This window comes from Numida meleagris, chromosome 1 (genome assembly GCF_002078875.1).
Source record: "Numida meleagris isolate 19003 breed g44 Domestic line chromosome 1, NumMel1.0, whole genome shotgun sequence".
In the NCBI taxonomy this organism is placed as follows: Eukaryota; Metazoa; Chordata; class Aves; order Galliformes; family Numididae; genus Numida; species Numida meleagris.
This window is the reverse complement of record NC_034409.1, coordinates 75,893,752-75,904,952: the sequence shown is the minus strand read 5'-3', so window position 1 is coordinate 75,904,952 and position 11,201 is coordinate 75,893,752. Positions and strand designations below refer to the sequence as shown.

At 50.2% G+C, this 11,201-nt stretch overlaps 1 protein-coding gene across 1 annotated transcript in view; it reads right to left on the bottom strand.

Annotated features, from left to right (window-relative positions):
• Window positions 959-11,201, bottom strand: part of ACRBP (acrosin binding protein) — a 17,549-nt gene continuing 7,306 nt past the window's right edge. Inside the window, exons 4-10 of the mRNA XM_021396361.1 lie at window positions 11,070-11,175; window positions 10,032-10,422; window positions 3,202-3,334; window positions 2,823-3,002; window positions 2,549-2,716; window positions 2,391-2,477; window positions 959-1,772 (exon numbers count right to left, since the gene is read on the bottom strand). Of these exons, the coding sequence (XP_021252036.1) occupies window positions 1,659-1,772; window positions 2,391-2,477; window positions 2,549-2,716; window positions 2,823-3,002; window positions 3,202-3,334; window positions 10,032-10,422; window positions 11,070-11,175 (1,179 nt within the window). The 3' untranslated portion in view covers window positions 959-1,658. The remainder of the gene's footprint in view (window positions 1,773-2,390; window positions 2,478-2,548; window positions 2,717-2,822; window positions 3,003-3,201; window positions 3,335-10,031; window positions 10,423-11,069; window positions 11,176-11,201) is intronic.

Sequence of the window (11,201 nt, the reverse complement as noted above, 5' to 3'; positions counted from 1 at the left end):
TTCCCTTTTTCTCTTCCCTTCTCCTCCCTTCTCTCCCCTTTCCCTACCTTCTCTCCCCTTCTCTTTTCAACCCTTTCTTTCCTGTTTTTCCTCCCTTCCCTTCTCTCCCCTTTCCTTCCTTTCCCTCCCCTCCCCTTTTCCCATCCCTTTGGCTATTCTTGCCCTCCAGCTCCTAATGTCCCCACTCTGGCCTCATAGGAAGTCTGTAGAGGAACAGCAGTTGCTTGGAGCCCACAAGAACAGGTGCTCCACAGGTTGTCCTAGATCCATCTGGCAGCTGCCTTCTGCTCCCCAGACCCTCCTGGCCCACATGAAGGTGGAGTGCAAGTACCATGGCATGTCCTGCGAGGTGTGCGCATGCTGAAAGGTCATCCCCCCTTCCACAAGCTGGGCAATGTCCAGAAGGAGACGTTTGAGGGGGCAGTAGAAGTTCACCACCAATGAGTCAGCTCCTGCAAGCTGCTGGTGCCCAAGAGCAATCGTTTCAAGCCTTACACAGCTCATGACCTGGTTTACCTGTTGGCCACCCCAGACTTTTTTGATTGGGAGCCCTGGCGTGGAGTCTTTGGCACTTCTGGCCCCCAGTGCAACTGGACATCTGCAGCCGTGGATGGCTGCAAGCTCCTGTGCTGTGGCAGGGGTTTCCGCACAGCCCAGGCTGAGGCGGTGGAGCGGTGCAGCTGCAAGTTTCACTGGTGCTGCTCAGCCAAGTGCAAGCAGTGCCAGCACCTAGTGGAGGTGCACAGCTGCTGCTGATGGGGCGGTGGGGCTGGATGGGGTTCATGAAGATGACAGCCCCAAGAGGCCCATTGGGTGGGGGGAAACAGGCAAAGCAGTAGGAGAAGCCTGCTCTCTGCTTGGCACTCTGTCTCCAGCCTGATGGGGGTTTTTGTGGTTTAAATTTGTTTTCCATACGGACAGCTGGAGGACACAGGCCCCAGAAACCTTTAAACCTTTAAACCTTAGAAATAAAGCAGCTGCAAAAGAAAGCAAAGTGTCTACATGAACTCCTTCCTCACAAACTGTGTTTAGGATCTACAGGGCACCTGGGTTTGCTCCTGCTGGGGCTGGCAAGGTGTGAGGCCATGCTGGAGGCCTCATCCTCAGAATGTCATCACCCAGGCCAGCCACGTGTGCTGCAGTGAGTGAGAGCCATCAGGGAGCCATGCAGGGGGAGGTAGAGAACCACCTCTGACTTGAGGGGTCGCTGTGGATGTGATGAAGTGGCAGAAGCAGAGAGAAAGGAGCAAAATAGGTTTGTGGGCTCTTTATAAAATACGATTCAACCTTGGGAACGCTACTGATCGATGTGAGCCTGCAGGATCAGGAAGGCTAAAGTTTGCTGGGGACTTCATGCAGGTGGCTCTAAATCCATATCCTGGGGCCAACACCTTCCCCAGCCTCCTTCATCTGGAGAAAACCTTTTCATGAGGAGTTTCAGTGGGTAGCAGGGTGAAATGCTGTTGGATGCAGCTCCCCTCCTGATGTGCTGCTGTCAAGGATGCAGAGTATGTGCTCAAGTGATGAGATCTGGCCATGGAGAGCTGCCTGGCTGGCATGGAGCCTGAGAAGAGCTGTTTGGGTTCTCCGCACTGTCACAGTTCCATGCAGCCTGCTCTTGAGCCCTGCACCCCTTGTATATTGCCCACCATTGCACCTCACCCTTCAGCGAGGTTGAGGAACCTCTGGCGCCAGCGTCTTACTTCTTCCTTTCCCTCCTTCTCACTCAGAACATGGTAGGTTTGGTTTCTGAAGCAGCCGTGGCGAATCACCTGAAAGAAAAGCCTGAGTTCATAGAGCTGGTACTGCTGCTCTTCCTAAGATATGAGATAGTCCTCTGTCCAGCTCTGGGGTTCTGGGCTTTGTTACCAGCTAGGAAGTTGGTGTATGGGGGAGATCCTCCTTTGTAAGAGGAAATACAAGGACAACCTAATGGATGGAAGGCTTCCCATGGCTCCCTATCTTGACACTTTGCAGTCAAAGATAGTCATGCAGTTATGTACTAATGCCTCTGCAAATCCCACTGCTCAGTGGGGTGACAGCAGGCCTTCTGTGCTGTTGACACCCCTCCCGTGGACACCCAATTCTGTCCTTTCTGGAAGGAAAAGCACTGACAGGTGAAGCCCTGCAGGGACTCGGTTCTGCTGGGCAAGCATGGAACAGTTTGCCCAGTGAGGCTGTGGATGCCCCCTCCCTGGAGATATTCAAGGCCAGGCTGGATGGGGCTTTGAGCAACCTGGTCTAGAGGGAGGTGTCCCTGCCTATAATGGGGGGGTTGGAACTAGATGATATTAAAGGTCCCTTCCAACCCAAACCATTCTATGATTCTATGCCCAGCCATGGAGGAGAAGGCAAGGGCTAAGTAAGGGATGGCACAGGCTGCTTCTTACCCTCTGGTTGTAGAGGCTGTGCTGTAAGCACTGGTGGCTTTTGAAGGCGCAGTAACTGGGGTGCTGAACTCCGTCCGAGTCGCAGATCTGGGGAGATGGGAATGAAAGCCAGAGACGAGAGAGGAGAAGGAGAGGTGGAGCACCCTCCCAGCACCCACCTGCCTCGGGGTGTCCCCTGCTCGGAAGGTTGCGTACTCTGCCTGCAGCCAGAGCATCACACGAGGGTCATCGCAGCCCTGGGTGGCTATCAGGCTGCACCAGTACTCTGGCCGCAGGCCTCTGGAAACCTGTGTGCCAAAGTACTCCGAGGGCTCTGGGAAGCTGGTCTGCAAAGGGGTGAGATGAAGAGAGCTGTGCATTTCTCCCTCCTTCCCCACCACTGTGACCACCTCCCTCCTCGCAGGCCAGAAGGAGATGCAGCATGCTCGGTACCTTGTTGCCTGCAGCCCGATGTTGGGTTGAGATGTGGGGGCTGATGTATGCAATGAAGCTGCCTGTCTTGCAGTGAACACGCCTCAGGTTGTAGATGTTCTGGCACTGCTCCATTTTCAGTGAGCAGAAAGCGCAGGCAGGGCATAGGTCCATATGCCGCCGCCCAAGGCTGTCACACACCTAGGGAGGTGCGATGGTGCGGTCAGGGGGGGAGGCTGGGGAGCCCTGGATCCCTGGTGTGGGTTTGCCTTGCTGCCTCAGCCAGGTTGGCTTTTCCCAGGGGTGGCACCTGCAATGGCAGTGCCTACAAGCACTGTGGTCAGTACTACAGGGAGCCCTGCACACAATGGGGGTCAAAGGTGGATGTCAGCATCTTTACCGAATCTCCGAACCCAAGGATTTTTTCTTCCAATTCCTTCCATGCCTGGGTGACAACTGAGGAGACACAGATTCCCTCCAGCACTGCATAGCACAGGATCATCACCGCTTCTTTCCTCTTCAGGGCAAGAAGACTGGCAGAGAAATGGATGAAGGAGGTCAGGTCTCTTCCCTTGTCATGAGCTAAGATAGGCTTTTAGATAAAAACAGAAGGGGGGGAAACAGCCCCAACACCAAATGAAAAAACCTTCCCCAGAAAGCCTTGGACTGGTGGCCAACCTGCACAATGGGTGTGCCTGTGCCTGTGTAACATGGATGGGGTGCTTTCAGGAGCATGGCAAAGGGACTGGAGGAGGAGCACAGCTTCAGGAATTTTCCCAGTATCACCAAAGCAACTGTTATGTGGTTTTATCCATCCAATGGCACAGCAAGATCTTTGTTAGAGTCTGCTGAGGGCTGATTATGGGGCAGTCCCACTGGGGTCTGGTGAGTACTATGTCTCTCTTCTGCTTGAGCCAATATTTTTGCTGGAAAGAGGAATAAACTGGTAATAGTGGTGATATATGAACTGTTCATCCAAACTCATGTGGCAAGTCACAGGTAGAAAACAGGACAGTAGGATAACAACAATAAGAATGTTTTATGTCTTAGGAACAGCAGAAATCGTAGGTTATTATACAGGAATCATGTGGCTTATCAGCAATGATGAAGAAGACATAAAAACACTCATCAGATATTTCTTTCCAGATAAAGATAAATTAATAAATAAAGATAATAAAGATTTCTGTCTGGGGAAAAATCCCAGTGATAAACAGACAAACAGACAAGAGCGACAACTGATGGCGTTAATATATTCTTAAAATCCATTCATGTGCTAGTGTGTGTGGAGGGGTTTCCCTGAGACTGCTTGAGACTTCAGAAAAGAGATAGATGGAGAAAGTGGAGGGAAGTCACTGAGATGAGATTTCCCAACACCTGGAAAACATTCTCTGAGAGAGAGAAGCTAAAGGAGCCAGATGTAGCTGAGCGAAGGCACTGCTGAGTGGGCACTTAGTCAGTCTGCACTTCTACCTGCTCCTGAAATGAAGGGAGCAGCTCATGAGGTGGTTTCTCCATGTCTTGGGGGCTTTATAAAGATAGCCCAAATTTCAGTGAGGAATGGGGCAGTAGGTCAGAAGCAATTATCCAATGCCCCAACAGCTCACAGTGAGCAGCAAGCAAGCATGTCAGGATCTCTGAAGCACCTCTGAAGGCACTGCTCCCATTTAGATACTACAAGAGAACCTGGAAAATCTTGGTCACAAAAAATATCATGAATGTCTCCTTGCTATTTTTTTTAAAGATGTTATGGTCAGAATTGTTTTATCAGCGTGCTGCAGATACTGCTCGAGCCTGCATCGAGACAAGAGAAGGTGTTGCTTCAACACACAGTGCTGTGCTGCACTCTAGACGGGCTGCAAATAGGATTCTGGGGATACAGACACACGAAAAAATTATAGTGGTGCCAACCCCACAACACATCAACAACATCCACCAAAAAAATGAGGGCACTTCAAAACCTAGAAATTGATGTATTGCAAGACTGTGCATCTCTCACTCCAATACACCACAGTACAACCAGCCTGGTCGGATGTTTGAGGAGGAAAGATCAGAGCTCAGAAGGAACAAAATGGCCATCAGGTGAAGTCCCTGGTGACTGGAAAAAAGGCAACGTCACGCTCATTTTTAAGAAGGGCAGAAAGGATGACCCAGGGAACTACCAACCCGACAGCCTCATCTCTGTGCCAGGGAATGTCGTGGAGCAGATCCTCCTGGAAGCTGTGCTAAGGCACGTGGTAGAGAGGGAGGTGATATAGGTTAACCAGCATGGCTTCACCAAGGGCAGGTTCTGCCTGACCAAACTTGTTGCTTTTTATTATGGAGTAACTGCATCAGTGGACAAGGAAACAGCCACTGATGTCATCTATCTGGACTTCAGTAAGGCCTTTGACACAGTCCCCATAACATCCTTCTCTCCAAATTGGAAATTGATGGGTGGACTGTTTGATGGATAACTGATACGAGATATTACCCAGTAGTGATCAATGGCTCAGTGTTTGGATGGAGATCAGTGGCAAGTGGTGTCTCTCAGGGGTCAGTACTGAGACCAATGCTCTTTAATACCTTCATCAGTGACACCGACTGTGGGATCAAGTGCACCCACTGAAAGTTCGCAGATGATACCAAGCTGTGTGGTGCGGTTGACATGGCCAACAGGTAGAATGACATTCAGAGAGATCAAGACAGGCTCGAGCAGTGGGCTCAGGTGAACCCGATGAGGTTCAGTATATCCAAGTGCAAGGTCTGGCACCGGGCTCATGGCATTCTGTGAAAAGAATGCAAACTGAGGAGAGCAGTGACAGGTACTAATTCAGACAAAGCTGGAAAGAATGAAAATGTGCCAACACAAAGACAAACAAAGTCCATTTACTCTGGAGAGAGCAGTTCCAAAACCTGTAAGATCCTTTATGTCTACTCCTACATCCCACGAGTCCGTATGATCTCTCTCTCTCTCTCTCTTTTTTTTTTTTTTTTTTTTTTTTTTTTTTTTTTTTTTTTTTTGTTCCTTTGTAAACACAGGCTTTTGAAATTTAAGCAAAAAGTCCCTCTGGTCTGTGCTGATCCCAGATGAGGATCCTGCCTGTGGCTGTTTAATGCAGCCTCTTCAGCATTTCACTGTGACTGAGCGCTGGGCTTCCCTGGGAGAGGAACCAGGGGCAGCCCCTGGGTGCGCCTAGTGCTACCGCTCTGTAGAGAAGTGCTCTTTGAGTGGGAATTACCTAACAGTTACAGTTTTTCTCTAGAGCAGGTGCTGCAGAGCAGCCCAAGAGAGCCAGATTTCAGTCTGCTGTGCTGATAAGCCCGTGACAGCTGAAGGCAGTCTCTGCCAGCGCTCGGAGCTTGACTGCTCAGTTATAGCTGGATCTTAGGCTCTAAACACTGGCAAGCTACCTGGGTCAGCTTGGTGGGACTCATACTCTTTGAATAATGACCCTGACATTATTCTCCAAAATTACCTGAAACAATTTACCCACACATTTATCACTGCTGTTTCACTACTCGTTTGCTATTCTAGTGGCTTGTTTTCATTTTATTACTTCTTTATCATACCAGCATGACCAAACCATTAAAACGAGAGGGACATTAACAGTCATTAAACATGATATGAATAGCTCTAGTGTTTCCGTCACCAAGGTAGAAAAACAGCCTTGCTTGCTATACTTTAAAAGACAAACAAACAAAAAAAGACAATAATTAACAACCTGAAGCTTAGAATGTGTTTGCTACTAAGTGGTTTTAACAGCCTTTGCTTTCTCCTGCACAGTACTAGTGCAACAAGTGCTGCCCAAGCCAGATGCAAACGGAGAACTACAGGGAGAAGGGTAGTGAAAGAGAACTCAGCTCCCGCCCTCTCTAAAAAGGGTGCTTCCATAGGCAGCTCATAAGCAGCAATAAAGCATCTGCTGAATGTTGATGACCTACTTGTTCAGAACAGACTCAAAGTCAGGAGTGGGCAGGAGCCTGTGCTGCATGACAAACTTTAGATTCATAGATTGTACTCAGTATGATCTATCTATGCAGATCAGAAAGCCTCACGCATCTGAACACTACTCACTGACACTTTGCTGTTGACCACATATGCAGAAGCACAAAACTGTGCTATAGCACCGTCACACTCATCCAGGAAACAGGGTTATGCCATCAGCCTGAAGTTAAAAAGAAATTCTGTTGCTCTTGCTTTCACATCTATTGTCAGCTCTATCTTTATTCTGCGTCTCTGCTCTGAGGCTGGCTGGCCTCACGGTTGCAAGTTGGGTTGGCTTACCAGCCCTGTTTTACCAGCACTAGGTGCACCTAGGCCACTGCTGGTTTCCTTCCCAGAGACCACAGTTGGCACTGCAGTGATCAGAGATGTTCCCTGCTGCTACTCATGGCAGCACTGAGGCTCTCGGTCCAGTCACAGAGACACTGCAACAACAGTGAAGACCCAGCTTAGCCTAACAGTTCCGCTGCCCAATCCCTGTGCTCAGCAGCACACTGCTGAGCATGGAGAAGGCTGCTGGCAGATGTGCAGAATATTCAAGGATCCGGGAACCCTGAAAACCTGTCATGGGAATACCACCCCAGATAAGCACCTCTGCTGTCCTGGAAAATGCTGAACAGACACTTATAGGTGATGTTTCAAAGGGAACATGAGAAAAACACAATTGAGAAGATTCTGTCATCCAAGATCAGTAATTCCTCTGTGACAAAAAGAGAAAACTTTGGATAAAAGCCCATCTTGCTTTAGTGACTTGAGACATGGAGCAACACATCTCAGCCTACTTCATTTCTGTGGCGTCTCTGAGGAGGGCTGGTTGACAACATCCACCTCTCCCTCAATGTAATGAGAAGGATTTGGGCCATTACCATGCAGCTGGTGAACCTCCCCGATATCAGCACGAGGCAAACAGGAGAGAAGATAAGGAGCGAACAGCAGCTTCACGACTTCTGACGTGTAGGGATTGCTGCAGAAAACCAAAACCACTAAGGGAAAGTTAATGTTAACAGATTCAGAAAGAAAAAGAGATCCTTTTTTTTTCTTTTAAAGCATATCCCAAGTAAGACATAGCATAGTTATAATGTGCTGAAGCCAAAAGGGGTTTGTTGACATGTCATGTCACCCAGAACAATAAATATCTTCCAGTCCACTCATAACAGGAGATGTTTAACAGTACATGTTAGGAATAAATCTTTTTGAGTCAGTGAGTGTGAGAAATCTCTCTCAAATTCTTAGCACACTGGCTGAGGGGATCTCCAGCCACCTGACATCACCTCAGAGTGCAAGGGATGTCTCAGCAGTCTGTGTGTGCCCCGAGGCCAATGGAGGAAGTCAACTGGCAAGTACTGGACACCGGAGTCACTGGGAGCACGGGGCATTACACCGCCTTGGCCCATGCACCAGGAGTCTGGCTATGCCAATGAGACTTGGGATGCTGAATGAGATGCAGGGGTCATACAGGACAAACATCGCAACAACAGGAAGCTCTGGGAAAAAGGGCAAGGGCAGTTCTTGTGTTGACATCCTCCTGTGGATCGAACTGCCAAAATCCACTGCTGAGTGGTGTGTGCAGACCTGGTGTGTGTGGGTGTCTGAAAGGGATGCTGAAATTTGCCACAGAAATGAGAGCTGTAAGGCTTTATCGTGTGAGCTACAGAGCTCTGCTTAGATTATTCCAGAATTGAAGCAGGACATATAGGCAAATTTGTGGAGAAAAAATACAAGGAGGTAAGAAGCTCTTTAATCATGGGGCAGAAAGCACAATAAGGACCAAAAAAATGAAAATAGATACAATAACACGTGTCTTTTTTTTTTCCTCCATCATGAATCATTGCTAGCAGAAACAGTACATAAGTGTGCTTTGAGTTCTCAGCCTCATTATTTTGCTGTCATTGCCATCTGTCCCTCAAGGTCACAGCCAGCCTCACTGAGTAGCACAGAGCAGCTGCCACAGGCAGGGCTGAGTGAGGAGGGATGGGAGTCCCGCTGGATGTGAGCCTGCAGGGCAGATGTGCAGCCTGGGTCCAACACCCAGGTCGCAACTTGACGCACCTGGTGATAAACCCGGTGCTGAGCAGCACCCTGTGTGCCAATCAGTCCCACCCATCACTGCAGGAATGGAAATGACTCTAAGCACGCTGCCCGTGTTTTAGGTCATGCTTTGAAGTCCCTTGGAGAGGAGGCAGGATGTGGAGAGCAGTAAAGCTGACAGGCGCAGCCTAGCTCGCCTTTTTATCTCACTTGAGTTTAAGCTTTGCTTAGCATGATTGATGGCACTCGGCTGTCAGGTTGCAGACACAGTCAGCATTAGTGTCTTTGAGGAACTCTGTAACAGAATAACGAGTGTCATCTGCAATCACAGCGGTCCCTCTGTAATCCCAATATAACTAAATCAGAGCAAGGCTCATTTTCAGAGGCAGGGAAAACAAAAATATCTTCAGTGAAGCATAATTTCGCCTTAGACTACATACACCAGGAAACGTTTGCTGGGCAGTAAAAGCCTCCTACAGTGTTAGGAAGGAGGATGACATAAGTTACAACCTTGTAAGAGAGCAGTTACGGTTTTAAGAATTGAATGCAATTACATGGAGAAGTGGGATCTCAGGCTCAGCTCTAGCAGCACGTGGTGCTTTCAGTAGACACCACATGTGCAGTCATGCACAAACCGATGCACTTACAGGAAAGTCACTGCCCCGAGACAAAGAGAAGCGGAAATGACGTACCTATGAAAATCACATCCTCTGTACCAAAGTACGAAAGGATCAAAAAGCAAATGTGAGGGTAAGCAAATGATGCTTTGCAGACCTTTTATGTCTAGGCTTAGCAGCTCCACCTGCCTGAACGGTGACGTGAATGGATCCTGTCAGATCATTGCTAGGACAGAAGAACTGAGAAGAATGCGTGAAATGACTGCAGCAAGCTGCTCTGCCACAGGCCCGGTGCAGGCCTGGTGTGGGAGCAGCCTGGCTCTGCAAAGTGTTAAAATGCAGCTGCTCTCAAAGCCAGAACTACAGACAGCCTAGGGAGAGCAGTGCTCAAATCCAGAGTGCAAAGACATGGCGGGAGGTGTCCAAGGGGCTGCCCATGCATACACCTGCTCTGGATGGGGCTTGCTCCTGAGTGCTCTCCCCCTGCTCAGGGCAGGGCCACAGCGGCCATGCTGCTACCAACCACCACACATGAGGAACAAGCGGAGTGCATGGCGTGCGGCAATCAGCACTGCACCAAGTGTGGAGCTGGGTCTGCCTCACCTGCCAGTGGGGGCCACATCCTGCATCTTCTCTGCACCACTGGTTACGCTCCCCAGTTCTGACATGCTGGCAGGGACCTCCGTGCCCTCCAGGGTCTCCAGGGAGAGGGCCGCACTGATGAGCTGCCAGACTCCACGCTGCAGGCGGTGCTCCCAAGTGCGCTCTGCCCAGGTGTGGGATGGCGAGGGGGCAGGGGTGGGTGGGACCGGCAGAGCAGGTGGTGGCACAGGCAGGCCCCTGTACTGTAGGGGCCTGGGCGCCAGTGGCATGGCGGCTGGGTTCTTCCGCACCAGTGGTTTCTGACTTGACAGTGCATAGGAATACTTCAGGAGCATGTCCACGCTGGAGTGCATGTGGAGGTCAGCAGGAGAAAGAGATGGCTTCTCTGGTACTGGGGAGAGAGCAGGACAGGAGGGTCAGGGCCAGAGCCACTCCAGCAGTTGCCTTCCAGGAGCATGGAGGGCACCCTTCTGAGGGCAGCCAGATGGCTGCCTCCCTTCTTAGCAGAGCTGTGACCATTCTACACAGGTGCTTCCTGCCGGACTAGGACTGGGGATAGTTTTGCCAGTCTTACAACCCTTCACAAAACCGTAGCATGGCTGAGGCTGGCAGGGCCCTCGGGGTCCATCTGGCCCAAACCCTGCTCCAGCAGGGAGACCCACAGCAGGGTGCCCAGGCCCACATCCAAGTGGCTTCTGGAGATCTCTGAGGAGGAGACCCCACAGCCTCTGTGCTCAACCTGTTCCAGTGCTCCATAACCCGCGCAGCACAGAAGTGCTTCCTGGTGTTCAGAGGGAACCTCCTGTGTCCCAGTTAGTGCCCATTGCTTCTTGCTCCTTCTCAATCACAAGACCATTCTGCAGGCCAGGAAGAGGGGATTCCCTAGACAGTGTGTTGACATGCCAACACCTGCATGTCTACCAGTCCCACAGCACAGCATAGACCCAAACCTCATGCCCCATTTTTCTGGAGGGAAGAACAGCTATGGGCAGTCATCAGACAAACAGAGGCACCCAGAGCCATTCAGTGCATCCATACCTGCTTCTGTAGGAGAACTTTCATCTTTTGCCTGGAAGTCCACAACATAAGGTTGCTGCTCTGGATGAAGAAAGCCTTTTGGAGAAAAACTTGGACATGGGATTCGCTGAGTGGAGAAGAGAGAAACAAGAT